Genomic DNA, 15,865 nt, shown 5'->3' on the forward strand with positions numbered 1-15,865 from the left:
AGTCTATTAAGCATTAAATGTTTTATATAGAATATATAGTAACGTTATGATTTTACCCTATTTTAACGATCTAAGCGCATGGTCTAAAGCGCACGGCGCAAGCGCACTTAGGGAATCCACTTTTGCTAGTTTAAAGATGGGGAAAATGGTCGGCGGATGGTCTAAAAGGGTTTTCTTTATTATCTTAATGAGTAACGGGTGTGTTTTGGGCGTAACGTGCAATAAACCAATCAGTGTCTCATCTACGGGAACTGTACGTGCGTTGTGGACCCGCCTATAGGCGCACATTACTAACTCGCTCTTTAACAAAAAAAAAATATTGCTCCATTGACCAGGTTTCATAGCAACGTGCCAACTATGCGCCTGAACCCACCTCGTTTTCAGACCAGCAGGTAATTTGGGCGCACAAATGTGTGCAAATGCATTTGCTATTTAAACAACGTGGCACAGGACGATAAAAAGATAACTGCGTTGGGCTGAAACTAGCAAAAAACACTTGCTTCGCACCTAGCGTCGCATTGCGCCGGGTTTATGATAGGGCCCAATGACTTTATTACATGCTTTATTAATTGCTTTTTAGTTATCGAAATTGGGGAAAAAAGTAATTTCATGATTGGCATATGTACAATATTTTCAATTCATTGATACACACAACAACAGCAGTGACAAGAAAATAACAAAAAATAATAAAAAATAATAAAATAAGGTATCAGTGGAAATTATTAAAAAAAAATGGATCATCAAGCGCATTGCTTTGTGGGATACAGTGATTCTTGCAGTGTACTTGGGTTATATACTGCACATTTTGGCAAATGTAGATCATACTAAATTATAATTTATAATATTGTCATATGCAATCCTGCAGAGATGGTAAGAGAAGTATGCTATTCTGAACACAGCTTAGGTTTTGAAAAACAGCCTGTGTGTGTTTGTGAATGTGTGTATGGCTTTCTATGGTTGTCAAAACAATAAAGGAAGTTTAGCTCCTGTGAGTTTGTTCTATGCTGAGGACTTTATTTATTATGTTCTCGAAGCGAACAATAACATATTTGAGAGTGTGACAGACAGATGTTTTGTTGCTACTAAAGCGTGTTTGTACAGCTGTAATATGGTGACTCAGCTTTTATGGTCAAGTAATGCTGGTCTAATATGAATAAATGAGTGTGATCAAGAGTGAGAATGGCTGTTATCAAGTACAAATTAACTGCTTAAAAATGTATGTGCCCTATTTGTGTTTGGTGGTCCTTTTTGCCCACACTTCACCTCAAATAATTGCTTTTTATATGGTGATTTTTCTTTATGGGTCTGTATGATGGTCTCTGGATCACCTTACTCAAAAACCTGCTTGGTTGTGCTTTGCTGCCCTTTTCCTTTAGCCTTTTCTATTTCTCCCATCCTTAGAGTGTTAAGTTTTAAAGTTTTTCCCAAATGTCAATTTCATTTCTTGGTTCTCCAGATAATTACAATCCCTTTATTGATTCGAGCAGTTCGGTTGCGTCACCCGTCGAGCCCTCTGCTCGGATGGGCTGCTTCCTCTCAGGTACAGACGTCCCAGTGTGATTTATGTTTTCTGACCTCAGGAAACATAGTGACATTTTTTCCCCGTGGGTTCCCCTCTGAGTGCTTTTTTAACTCCCCCAAAAAATTAACTACGGTTTTGTTTTATCTTCACCCTCTTAATTTAAATATAGAGTATGCAGGCTTTATATAATTTCTTTCCTGATATTAGTTTTGCTTCTTTATTGCAAATTCCTGTCTCACTTGACTAATTTTCCCATTTCTGGCTCTCCTGTGCTTTTATTCTGGGCCTGTCAGACTCGTTCTGCTCTCCGGCTGCCTACCCTAACACTCCTCTCTTCCACTCTGAGCCCTCCGCTGTAGCTGGACTATTCGGAGGTAGGTGTCGTCATCCCTCCAGCCTGTCTCTATCTTTCTGTGTCCAAACTGTCCTACAGCTGTCTCTTGTCCTTTTTTGTTCCATTCGCAGGTGGGCTTTTGTTGAGCTGGTAGGAACAGGTTGGAAGTTGATTCAGACTTTCGGCTCACAGTTCCATTTTGCAACGTGTTTTTAACTTTTAGAATTAACAATATTTTTTAGTAATTTTATGTGCCTTTGTCTTTTTTCTTATTTATATTTAGCTTTAAATTATTTTTAATTTCACTTTTAGTGATTTTTAGTTCTTCAACTTTAATTTAATTTCAACTTTAATTTGATTTCAATTAGTTGGCAAGGCAACATCATTTTGTTTCATCTAATGTTTATATTTGATTTTGCATATTTAATTTAATTAGTCTGAATATCACAATTTATTGAATTAAATAATACAAAAAAATTGAAAAGAATAATATAAAATCTAGTGATTTACCCTATTTTTATTTATTTATTTTATTAGTTATTTTACCTCAAATAGCTCATAGTCATTTAGGATAGTGGTTGAAACTTTACAGGTACAATGAAAAAGGGGGATAAATGAGGAGCTTTTATCAGACAGGATAGGTTGGCATGATGAAGTTGATGCTGTTGTTGGTTCAAGTTAAATCGCTGCTTTTTTGTTGTTGCTTCAATCATGTTGTGTGCTTAACAGCTGACATTTTTGGAAGTCTCTCGACTACAACAGAAATGATTCATTTAAATTAATGATGGCAATTATGCATTACACATGAACTGGAAGAAAACATTAACCAGTTTAAAATGACTTTTCTGGCATTTTTACAGCCATAACGTGTAGGTGAACCAGCCTGTGGTGTTTTTTTTAGGTCTGACCTTGTTTTCTCTAACACAGGGTTCTCTGCACCTCCCGCCGCCCAGCCTCCTAGTTCGACAGGCCTTAATGTCGACTTTGACTCCGTGTTCGGCAATAAGTCGGCCGCCAACAGCACAGACTCGACTGGTAAGGGAGATGTTAACCCAGTTGCTGTGACTCACTCATTGCTTATCTCTCCACATGATGCTTCACATCCATCTTACCACAGAGTGCAGTGGTTAGCACTCTAAAACATTGAGCCTTAACGCTCATATTGGCAACTCAGGTTTGACCAGCGCACAACACATAATAAAAAATAAATAAAAACAATCAATGTTAAATTAAAAACTCACTGTCTTAATATACATTCTTGGTCTTTTCAAGCATGTTATTTTAAAGGGAAAAAAATAATATGGTACATTACAGAAGTTGACTTGAATTTAGCTTAAATTTCTAAGCATTTCTTTTTATTGTGAATCTGTGTCGGGTCAAAATAAGACCACCATTAAGTTGCACAGTCATGTTTTGGGATTTTCCTCATCCTGTCCTCTTTTTCTCCTCTCACTGTGTGGTTTGATCTGTTTGGGCCGCTGGCTTTGCATGGCACTGCATGTCTGGGTGAGTTGACTGCACAAGATTTTACCCACATTCTTTCACTTTCAGTCCTTCAACATTGCTCTGCCTCTTGCTCCACCCAACCAACCTAATTGTGCTTTTTGTGTTTGTGTGTGTTGTCTGCGTCTTTTATCCCTCTCCCATTCCCTCTCCTCTGTTTGTTTAAGATGATATTTTAGGTGGCCTCCTGAAACCCACAGTGGCCTCTCCCAACCAGGGCCTGACGCCCAGCGCCCAAGCTGGCAAACTGGTTTCCGATGACTTGGATTCCTCTCTGGCCAACCTTGTGGGCAGTAAGCGTCCTGTTCTTGTTACATCAAGCAAACTCTCTGTATTAGGGCTGCACGATTAATTGAAATAAAATTGGCTTGGTGCAATTATTAAATCGCAAAGACTGAAATTGAATTAAAAATAAGGTTTAATAAAAGTTTCAGAGGGTAGCATGGCACACATGCATCTCATGATCCTGTTTTCAGTGTCTCAGTGCAGCTCGGTTTATAGTAATCAAAATCCCCCCCAAATCATGCAGCCCTGTCTTTATTCTGGTAGTAATAATCAGGAATAGCAACTTTCATGCTATTTATTGATATAGGATGCTAAAAAGATGAATTTAGCATTACGCAATGGCTGGCATAGTTCTAACAAGTTTTTCTCTCTTTTATTTATTTATTTTTATAGATCTCGGTATTGGAAATGGAACAATGAAGAAGTATGAACATTTACGGTTCATCTCAATCTAAATTCATAGTGTTCTTCAAACTTTATCATGATTGTTTCTTCTGTTCCTCCTCAGTGACATGCACTGGATTCAACCCGGAGAGAAGAAGTTGACTGGAGGAACCAACTGGCAACCAAAGATGGCTCCGACCACAACATGGAACCCTGCCACTATGGTGAGGAAACAATATGTGCTTTCTCTTACTCAAATGAAACAAAACTCATGCTAGAAACAGCTGTCATAAACCAATAGACGGATAATAGTTGGAGATCCTCCACTGATTCTGAAACATGGGCTCTGTTCCAAACCCTGATGAGCTGCCTCGCTGTCTACACGGGGAGCTACCTTCTAAGCATTGTACATTAGCAAAAACTAATTTCATGTGACCGAAATGGCAGTCCAATGATTGGATGATGATGTATACAGACACAAAATGGCTAGCTAACATTTGTTCTGTAGGTGTACAATGATCTATAGAGACTTCTGTCTCTTTAAACATTTGCTTATCAGGTTTTATTGTCATGTAATGGAACTTCGACTCATTGATGCATTTCATTAACTTCATCTGTTTATTATTAACTGTGAATAACTTTGTTGGTGCTCTTGTGTTATCTCTTGTGTTTGTTTAACAATTTCTGAATGGGTACAACTGTTGTACTTTTCAAAATTGGAATTGCCTTACTTCTGAAATATATATGCAATTCTGCCTTTATTTTGACCACATTGAGGAATCTTATAAAGCAACATGATTTTGCTGCCTACTTGTTGTCTAGGTAAGCAGCACATTAGCTTTTGGAACAGAGCTGTAATCCACCCTCAAAAACAGCCTGAATGTATTGTCTTGTCTGTGTTTACAATGTGTTTGTGTGAGCTTACAATGCGAGATGTTAGTGTGTTGTATGCCCTCTAATTGTGTTTGTTGCGTTGTGTAACTGTTCTCGTCCGGGGGATAAACAGAACGGCATGATTTTCCCACAATACGTAAGTCGAATTGTTGAGTTGAACGTTTCTCTGAAACGCATGAGATTATTAACCCCACCGCACCGCATTTGCTTTGGTCACAGTTTATGACCTGTGCGTGTGTGTGTGTTTGAGTGAGCGAGTGACCAAAATTGCACTGAAACCCATGAGCTGATCTAACAAAATGTTATCTCGGCATGGCTGACAGCTCTCTTCCTCTTTTACCCTTTCCTCATCGGTTTCATTTGTTTATCGCCATCAGCAAACAACTGAAGTCATTTTGGTGTGAATCAATGGGTTAGTGTTTCCAGTGCAGGGTTTACTGGACAATGTGCAAAGTCCAATACAAGGTACGCCCAACTGTTTGATTCCGATCCATAACGTGCCTTGGTAAACGTTCTGATGGAAACACTTCCACCAGAGATTTTTTTTCTTAAACAGGATATTGATGGATTTATAAGTACATCAGCATGATTTAGTCCCATTAAATCCTGCAGAGTTAAATGTTTCTCCTAAGAATGCAGTACAGCTGAACTGTTCGCTTATCCTAGTCTAGATACAAGTTTACATTTCCATGTTTACATTGTACCGTTTGTATCATAATGAGATTCCACAACTCTGCCAGCATATTAACCTTTCATCATCTTGAGATTAATTTCAATCTGTTCTGTTTCAGTGTGATATACACAGAAAAGCACACAATGTTTAGTTAGTTAGATAGATTCACAACAGTGTTCAGAGAATTTGTAAAACTTTAAACTTTAACTTTAAAACTCCCCAAAACAAATATGGTGTGAGCGCATGAGAGCGTTTTGGAAGCGCAGCGTTTTTTCCGTTGAGACGTTTCGTTGCTATGATACAGAATATCCGCAGCACAGTTTACTTGTAACTGATTTCGCAAGTAATTTGTTTCATACTAAAAAAATATTTTTCATCCATTTTGTTCGGTTTGCTCTGCTGGTTGATGTCGTTGTACAGATAGAATGTTGTGACAGTTGGTCGGTGTGATATTAGTCCCGCCCCTCCTCCACTGTGATTGGACGGTTGGTGAAAAGTGACAGTGATGAGCGCTGCGTTTTATCCACAAGTTGAACATTTTTCAACTCTCGGCGACCAGTAAAAACGCCGGGCGCTCAGCGCTTCAGTGTGTAAAAAACACCGAACGCTCAGCGCTTGAGCGTTAAATACACGCTCAGCGCCTCGTTGCGCTCATGGCGTTTAAAAAACGCGGCGCTCCCATTGAAAACAATTGAAAACGTACGCCAGGCGCGAGTAATAACGCTTTGGTGGACACACGGCCTTGAGCGTTAAATACACGCTCAGCGCCTCGTTGCGCTCATGGCGTTTAAAAAACGCAGCGCTCCCATTGAAAACAATTGAAAACGTACGCCAGGCGCAAGTAAAAACGCTTTGGTGGACACACGGCCTAAAGGGGCTTTCACACAGGACGCAGAATGCGCTGCGCTGGCCGCTGGGTTCAGCGTTGCCCTTCAGATGCAACGTGATTTGCGCTGCGCTCTGCCAGAGCAAAGTAGGCGGAGTTTTCAAAAACTTTAAGCGGGAGTTCTACACGTCAGTATAATAACGTTAGTTATTTTGATTTTTGTTCCTCCTTTCGGTCAGCAGTAAACTATTTATCTGTCCCGTGCACAGTGCTAGGCGTTCATCCATTTTGATTTCCGTGTTTGTTTGGATGTCCCTTTTCTATTGGCCGCGCTGGTAATCGTCACAGAGCGCAGCGGCAAAAGTTGAACTATTTTGAACTTTGACCGCGGCATGCGCGCGAGCTGCGCACCGCTGTGCTTGCGCTTTGGTCGACGCAGCAACAAAACGTCTTCGCGCGGCGCAAGCCATTGAAATGAATGGGTTTCATAGCGCAGCGCTTTCCGAGTCCTGTGTGAAAGGCCCATAAGGCTGTTTATTTGATCATACGTATAGTAAAACCATAATATTCTAAAATATTAAAATTTAAAACCGTTTAATATATATTTAAAATGTAATTAATTGATTATTACAACTTACTTATTATTACTTATTACAAAGCTGATTATTTTTAGCCATAACACATTACTTTTTAGTCTTCAGTGTCTCACGATCCTTCAGAAATCATTCTAATATGCAGATTTAGTGCTCCAGAAACATTTCTTATCAATGTTGAAAATGATTGTGATGTTTGAGGACATATATATATATATATATATATATATATATATATATATATATATATATATATATATATATATATATATATATATATATATATATATAAGAATTCCTTAATATAAAGTTTAAAAGAACAGCACTTATTTGAAAAATATTTTTGTTCACTTTGTTGCATTTATAGAGAAAATAAGCATGAACAATGAAATATCTGTCAATTAATTAAATTTCCTCGTAAAGGGTTTTATGACATCAAAACAATCTCCCCTGCTTTTTCAGAAGTTGTCATAGTTCATGGGTAAATTACCCTGTGTTCGATAAAAATGTTTATTTAACAATTTATTGGTCCTTTGGTCACCATCATTGAATTTCGGAGGCCGTTCAGAGGAGCGAAGCACCAGAGGAAATAATAGTGCGTCTGTGGCTACCGAAGGCCTTCTTGAGAATCTCACAGCTCCTTCACAAAGAGCTTCTCTCTTCCACCAGAGCTCTGCACCTGCAACTAATCACTCTGCCTTCAAAGAGGTCACACACATGCACACTTTTTCTCACTCTCTTCCTCTTTATCTCCTTGCCTATATTCCTGTTTTGATGCTCTGTGTGTAAAGACATCTTTAATGTTTCCCAGATGTGAGCGACTCTCCATGAAGAGAGAAAGCTAAAATACTGAAGTAAAATAAATTGTGAAAAGACCATTCTGTTAGTCCACTTGCACAAAGTTGCCTTTGTTCACCGAGGGCCGTGTGTAAACGTGGAAACTGAGATGGCGTGTCTGGGGCAGTTGTGATCTCATGGCTGCACGAGTGGAAATTTCTCACTTAAGGTGTTCAGAAGAATTGCTCTTTCATGCTAAAAAAAAAACTGATGATGTTTCACCTGTGGTATTTCTGTTCTAACATCGAATGCGTCCTCCTAGGCTCCCTCAGTCATGGCCTTCCCTGCCACGACGCCCACAGGAATGATGGGATACACAATGGTGAGTAGAAATGACTGCATTACTCACTCCATCAGTGTCAGAACTATTATCTTTTCTACTCCTGTATATTCGGAGACTGCAGTGATGCTGTCGGTCCGCACCGGTGTAGTGTGGGTGTGCAGAACACGATAAAGGGCTCTCTAGAGCTCCAAGCACCTCTTCATTGAGTGCAGGTCAACGATACAGAGACTTTTTTCCCCTCTGTTTTATTCATCACGTTTGCGGGTTTTTCTGCATTGCTTTCTCCTCCATGATCCCTTAGCTTTAAGAAAAAAAGATGGGCATCATTGAGTGTTTTTCACATGTTCTTGAAAAACACTTTTTTCCAGTGTAAGACTGGATGGTCTAGTGTTCGTTTACTTATTTATTAAGCATGAGCGGGAACCAATGTTATAATTCTGGTGTAGCTCCTTATTTTATTCATAATTATACATTAAGTTTTATTTTTAATAAAACAATTTAATTAATTATGTTTTAAATTATCATTAAATTGTATTAATTAATTTAAGTATGAAAGAGATCCTGATGTAGCACCTAATAATTATTAATAATAATAGATTTGTCATTTTTATTTTTAATCAGAAATATTTATAATAACTATTCTTGTTGTTATTGTTAATAATAAAAATATATTCTAATTCGATTATTTAATTTTAAATTATAATAAAATTTAATGCATTATTAATTTTATTATCATTTGCATTTAAATCCACTTGGACTGAAGAGGGCACATGAAGCTTCTATCTATAATCAGCACTTTCCTCTCTTCTTTTAGAGATACTCGATAATAGAGGTTGAGTAAGCCATACAGGTAAAGCAGCGCAGGCCATGGTTAAAAGAGAGGCACTTTGTCAATGACGCTTTTCAATAACAGCATCTGCACTTACATAACTGCTATTATGACTCATACATTTTAGATTCTCCAGTCCAAATCTTGTATTTACCTCAGTTTTTCTGTTAAGAGTTAGATTTAATGTAGAAGAATATGAATTGCTCCAAAGAATCCCCACCCCTTTCTGTGTGCAACTTTTCCTGTCTGCTGTGTGCTCTGTAGCTCAGGTGGAGTTAAACAGTAACTTTAGTCTGATCAGATGAGAACATTGAGTTCAGACTGGCTCACATTCCTCTTTGCTGAGTTTCAGTACTGTCAAACACAATGTGAACAGACGAGCTCTGTAAACCATTGGCATTTTAAGTTCCAGATGTTAACACTCTGTCCCATAAAGTCATGACAGGACAAAGTCATGACATTGCACATTGCTTTCTGTTTCTTTATCCCTTTAATTTTTATTTCCTTTCTAGACACCTCAAATGGGCTCCATGACCATGATGACCCAGCCTACCATGATGTACACGCAGCCTGTGATGCGGCCGGCCAATCCCTTTGGCCCAATCTCAGGGGCACAGGTATAACCTCACACATAATAAGGTTACAAATCAAATTTGGAAGCCTTAAGGTGTGGTCAGATTTACTGTTGAGTTGGTGAATTTTCGCAGACAAAATCCAGTCATTTCTAAAGGAATTCACAGAATCTGGATTTCCCCACACAGATTTCAAGTTCAAGTTGGTCATGCAAATTTGCCGCTTTTCCCAAAAGAAAGTGATTTCTGTGTGAGTTCTGCTTCCTCACTAGATTATAGATAACAGGCAATATATTCCTTTTGCCCGTGTATTGTGTATTAATTTTACAAATGTATTTACTTTTAACTTTATTGTCCTCAAAGGCAATTTTTTTGTGTAGACAGCCATTTTGGTAATGTGACCACACCTTAATCCAATCATATTTGCCCATTTTAGAGCACAGTAGTTATCCATAGGTCTCTGCAGTTTTTGAATTTATCCAGCCCCATGATTCTTTTCGGAATAAAGCCATCAGCTCAACCCTGACTGATCATGCTCTATTCTAGAAGCCGCTCTAGAACGCCAGAGGCTTTATTCAGAATGCGCTGTAGTTCATCCTCATGTGCCATCGCAGCACTGTTCTGAATATGAAAGCTAGCATGGTGGCCTTCACACATCTCTGGGGAAGCATATGTATTCCACAATCAGACCTAAATCTCAGCTCGAAATACATATGGTGATCCCCGCCACTCCTGCTTCATTTCTGTAGTAGTGTTAGCGCAGGAAATCAGTACCACCCCCGCAGCCTTGCAGAACGAGAAGGATTTTAGTGGCTAGCAAACACCCTTTCTCTTTCTGAACCTCTTTTATTCTCTAGCCTGTCTGGCTCTGAATTTTCCTCTTGTGTGTGTGTGTGTGTGTGTGTGTGGCTGTCCTCGGACCCCTTCAATCTTTCTCGTTCTTTCTAAACTAGCTCTCTACAGCCTCTAGTCCTTCCAGTTCAAGCCCTCTCAGAGCTCCGGGACAGGACCCTTTTGCACAGCTGTCTTTGAAGGATTTCCTTTAGAGCGTCTTTAGGTACTGTGTGTGTGTGTGTGTGTGTGTGTGTGTGTGTTTGACGCTTTTTGCTTTTTTATTGTTTCTATTGTCAAAACTCTTACCCCTGTTTTTCTATGTGCTTCAATACTTAAAGGGACACTTGGCAAATATTTCAACTTAATAAAACCGTTTAGAAATTATTTGAATGGTTTAATAACCTGGGTAGGGTTGCACCAGCCGTTCGGAAGTTCTTTCTTAAATTGTAACGTAAAGTCCATACTAGAGGCTTAGTAACTACTAGCTAGTTTGTAACTAACTCTGTACTTTATTCCGTTGCACCGTTTGTTCGTAAGGTAGAACGTAGCTAGTAGGTCGTAAACTCTCCGTAAAGTAATGCGTAGTCGCATAATATGACGTTTAGCCTCGATGAACCAATAGCAGCCTTCAAATACATGAGCAGAAGTTGTGTTGAAATGCCGTGAATTTCAGTTTATCCTTCATTCTAACTTTTTTTGCCTCACGTTACTAACGGTAAAAATAAGTTTCCATTTTTAATACGATACTTGATCATGAATAACATAAGTGTTTTTATATTTAAATAACATTCAGAAACTGTATTTGAAATGAAATTAATAAGGATCAATAAATAAATATTGATTAAAAAAAAAAAGAAATTACGTTTATTGATTGACTGATATTTGACATGCACAACATGGACCGATGCACACAGCGGCGCTGTTTAGGACGGGTTGGTGTTAAAGAGCCACTAACAAAGTATTCTTTTCACATAATGTTCTCTCTCTTAAAATGTAAGCGAGTGTAAATGTCAGCATTATCATATATGTCTAAAGAATTGAAGTCTGTCGTGTAAAAGAAGAGCTTATTGATGCAGTTCATCTATCTGATATTTTATTCCAACCGTTACTCCTGATCGGAGGCTGTCATAAATATTTAGTTGGAATGTAGTTACGTTTAAACTAAGTTTAATGGTGCAACGTAAAAAATATTTTGTAGTGCATAAGTTGTAACTTAGTGCCCATTTTAGGGATGGGCATTTTTCAAAAATATTGCATTCGAATATTCGTTTATTTAAATGATGTTTAACGAAAAAGACGTTATTTTTTAAGTTAAATTTTTTTTCATGTTTTTGTCACCACTTCTGAACAAGCTTACAATTAGGCAATATACACAACAAGCTTACAATATATGTTAAAGTTTTCTTTTAGTTGAAAACATTAAATAGTAGGCCTATGTGTAAACAAAAAATATAAAAAACAAAAGCATTAATAAAAGCAGGCTTAGGCAGCGCGAACGGGGGAAAAAACACCTAATAAAGCAGATTGCGCCAGATATCGTACAGAACGTACACACACACACACACGAGTCAGCATATGATTATCGTGTTTATATTGTTTCACGTTTTTATTGAGAAAAAACAATGTCCACATGCAGGGGCGCCGCCAGCAATTTATGCTCGAGGGAGAAAAGGCGCTTTGCTGACAGACGCTTCAGAGACACAAAGATAACTGTGTTCTAAGTTTCTAACAGCACTTTGCGTTTTCTGTTCTTAAACCTGTCTCCCTAAACGAAACTTAAAGGAAGTATATGTCTCAAAATAATTTTGCTATAAGATAAGTTATCATTTCGGATCACGCGGGGTCCAGCTGCGCTTACCTGCAGTCGTGATGCAGTGATGGACACTATCTTTCCTCATTCGACTGTTTGGATTTCATGTGATTTCTCATTGTGGTGATGATATTATAACTCAGATTAATTAATTCGATCAAAAGTAATTCCATTTAGTAAGATCGTTTTCAAGTAATTCCAAACTTCGCGAGGCAGACGACAACATTATGTGATCAAATACACACAACTTGTTAACACACTCCACAGTGCCACCCAGTGCCTTTAATTATAACTGCGAGTTAGTGCTTGGGATTTATCATGGATTCACTGCATTTACAGCCAGCAAAGCAATGTAGTAAAATTCGAATAGTATTTTATTTTTCGAATAATAATTACAGATCGAATATTCGAAAATTCGAATATTCGAAAATTCGAATATTCGTGCACATCCCTAGCCCATTTACGTCAAAACTAGGCTAAGTTGTAACTTGCGCACAGCTGGTGCAACCGGCCCCTGTTCTGGAGAGAATGGTGACTTTCCCCGTTCCCCCCAGTGTCCCCAGGCGGAAATCCAACCTTGCAACATGGGGACTAACGTCCCGGTAAGTTGGAAATAGGAAGTCTCGTGAGAAGCGAGAACAAGCGAGAAACACGAACTGCTTTATGGCAATTCGACATAATTCTATGATACTGTGTATGATGTATTACCCACTCGGTAGACATAGCTCCACACGATAAAGTTGCCCGGCTCCGATAATATCAAATGCACATGAGCAGCGGTAGAAAGCGGGAGGAAGGTGAAAATATACGCCGCACAGCTGTAGGGGGAGCTTGATGAGAAAACATGCGACAATGAAGAAATGACTAGAGTTGCCAAGTGCCCCTTTAAGTTTTCTATATCCATCATTATGATGTGATTTGTAACTGTTCAGCTTGTTGAAATGATCTTGAAGTTCATTTACAAATCATGCATGCTTTTGTTCTCCCTGGGATTTAAAGGGGTCATATCATCCAGAATTAAATCTTTCAAGGTTGCAATGTAATGGAAGTAGGGACAGATATTTTCTTCAGTATTGTGACGATCTGAATGATCTTATTTTTCTTATCAAAAAAAAAAAAAAATGTAGGGCAGGGACTTGGTTCTGTGCATCGGTTGTTGTTTGGATCTCGGCAGATCTGAGTGTGAGCTTGCAGTTGATTGTAAGAAAGGGGGAGAGTTTAAGCAAAGTAATTGATTGGTGAAGTCTGGCATACGTCACCAGAGAAACAAAAAAGATCATTTCAGTCCAGTCAAATCTTTTATGTTGCACATATTCAGTGTGAATTTTCTAAATCGGTTGGAATGTGGTGCAGGATTTGCAAATATTTATTTTTTATCTTTGGGGTGTTGCAATCAATTAATTGATTGCTGTTGCTCATTTTTCATGCGGAGGGGCCGTGTCTTAAAAGCACAGCATTAAATCTCAAAGTATACTTAAAGGTAGGTAATTTTCGGAGAGGCTAGCAATGGCGAGCTAGCTTTGAAAGCATGAGATCCCACCCTCCCTTCAGAGCGCTCTTCAAAGCCACACCTCCTCCAAAACACATGAACTGAAAAGCGTCACGAGAGACGGTCTCAAAGCTAGGGGTGTAACCAAGGGCGTAGATTTGGTTTGAACATTGGGGGGGTTGAAGTTTGGGTATGCCTCCTGATATTGTGATCATGGTATAAATAATGGGGGGGTCGTAATGCATAGATTTAAATATTGGGGGGGTAATATCCCCCCCACAAATTACGCCCCTGGGTGTAACAATACATCGATATGGATCGATGCATCGATCAAACGTCTAACGATACGATGCATCGATACCACACATAAAATATCGATGTACGGACGGTACCTTTATTTTGACACACTCCACATCCTCACGTAACTTTTCTCCGCTGAAATAGACGCCTGACAAGATTGACTGAACCCTTTGTCACAAAAGCCGGTATTTTCCACTGGCATCAAGGCAACGCGAGTTCATGTTTTACAGCAGAAACGACAAGCCCCGAAAAGTCTGTTTTAGCAAATCAGTGCGCAGTATTCAGGTCACGTGACAAGGCTGCTTGTCACTTTGAAAAGACGGGCTAGAGGAGTTTCAAAGCTGACTAAAAGTGATCGAGGATTGATTTCAACGAACTTGATGAACCCGTGATATCATCTTTGGGGTGTAAAAGGAAAATAAAAGCTGAAACTTTCTCACGGAATCTTGCTAACCCTTGTTCCCCGAGAAGGGAACGAGACACTGCGTCAGTTGTGACGCTTTGGGGAACGCCCCCAGCGTAGCGCATCTGAAGCATGAATGAAATCTGTCCAATCCTGATTGGTGCTGCGTCATGACGTAGTAGATGACGGCATAACCGGAAGATACAAAGGTACGCTTGGCAAACACAACACTAGCTCTTCGCGATGAAGCTAGCGCTCTGCCTGTGATAGGTGTGGCAACGAGACGCAGTGTCTCGTTCCCTTCTCGGGGAACAAGGGTTACAGTCGTAACCCGAGACGTTCCCCTTCGAGGGAACTCGCACTGCGTCATAGTTGTGACGCTTTGGGGAACGAAATACCCACTATGCCACACCGTAATCACTCCCGCCCCTAGTGTGAAGCTGGAAGACCAGGCACACTTAGGACGCGAGCACTCTGGTGCCAGGCGTCACGGGGAGTTGCAGACTGTAAAAACGTATTAAGGTGTGCGGGGTGGCCCACCCGGCCGCCTCGCAGATCTCCTGAAGCGAGACGCCAGAAAGGAGGGCCACCGAGGAGGCCATGCTCCTGGTGGAATGTGCCCTCACGGCCATAGGTGAAGGCAAATTGCGCACCTGATAAGCCGTGGCTATAGCCTGGACAATCCAATTACTGATTGTCTGTTTAGATGCAGGCAGCCCTTTCTTGGGTGAACCAAAGCACACCAACAACTGGTCTGACTTCCTCCACTGAGAAGACTTCTCCAAGTAAACCCTTAGGGCTCTGACTGGGCAGAGCAGGTGAAGTCTCCCCTCTTCCGCCGTCCCATGAGGTGGAGGATGGAAGGCCTGAAGAACCACTGACCGTGCCGCACTAGACGGCACCTTGGGCACATAGCCCGGTCTAGGATGTAAGATGGCCCTAACTCCACCAGGGGCAAACTTCAGGCAAGTTGGCGATATAGCCAAGGCCTGGAGATCCCCCACTCTCCTCAGAGAAGTGATGGCAAGGAGAAAGGCCACCTTGAAGGTCAGGTTCTTTGCCTCAGCCGACTCCAGTGGTTCAAAGGGGGCCTCAGCCAACCCTTCGAGAACCACCGCCAGGTCCCAAGTTGGGACTCTGGAGCGAGCCGCAGGCCTAATCCGCCGAGCCCCACGGAGGAAACGTACAACCATATGGTGCCTTCCCAAAGGCCCAGCACCTATAGGTGAGTGGAAAGCCGCAATGGCAGCCACATACACCTTAAGTGTGGATGGGGAAAGACCGGCGGAGAAACGATCTTGGAGGAACTCCAGCACTGAAGCCACTGGGCAGTTAACTGGGTCCACCTCACGCTCTCTACACCAAGTGGAAAACACATTCCACTTTAGGCTGTACAGTCTCCTAGTGGAAGGAGCCCTGGAGCTAAGTAGGGTCTCGACAACACCTGCTGACAGACCAGCCTCTAAGTACCGAGCCCCCTCAGGGGCCAGACCC

At 40.4% G+C, this 15,865-nt stretch overlaps 1 protein-coding gene across 21 annotated transcripts in view; it reads left to right on the top strand.

Annotated features, from left to right (window-relative positions):
* Positions 1 to 15,865, top strand: part of picalma (phosphatidylinositol binding clathrin assembly protein a) — a 48,562-nt gene that overhangs the window by 27,680 nt on the left and 5,017 nt on the right. For 4 of the 21 annotated variants that reach the window (XM_056240263.1, XM_056240266.1, XM_056240265.1 and 1 more), the window contains 10 exons: positions 1,457 to 1,540; positions 1,816 to 1,896; positions 2,784 to 2,891; positions 3,527 to 3,652; positions 4,038 to 4,068; positions 4,153 to 4,252; positions 5,035 to 5,058; positions 8,114 to 8,173; positions 9,476 to 9,580; positions 10,489 to 10,592. In XM_056240263.1, the coding sequence (XP_056096238.1) occupies positions 1,457 to 1,540; positions 1,816 to 1,896; positions 2,784 to 2,891; positions 3,527 to 3,652; positions 4,038 to 4,068; positions 4,153 to 4,252; positions 5,035 to 5,058; positions 8,114 to 8,173; positions 9,476 to 9,580; positions 10,489 to 10,581 (812 nt within the window). In that variant the 3' untranslated portion in view covers positions 10,582 to 10,592. The other 17 variants (XM_056240273.1, XM_056240274.1, XM_056240267.1 and 14 more) reach the window with 16 other exon arrangements.

Source organism: Rhinichthys klamathensis, unplaced genomic scaffold (assembly GCF_029890125.1).
Source record: "Rhinichthys klamathensis goyatoka isolate OS25496 unplaced genomic scaffold, OSU_Roscu_1.1 h1tg000585l_1, whole genome shotgun sequence".
Lineage (NCBI taxonomy): Eukaryota > Metazoa > Chordata > Actinopteri > Cypriniformes > Leuciscidae > Rhinichthys > Rhinichthys klamathensis.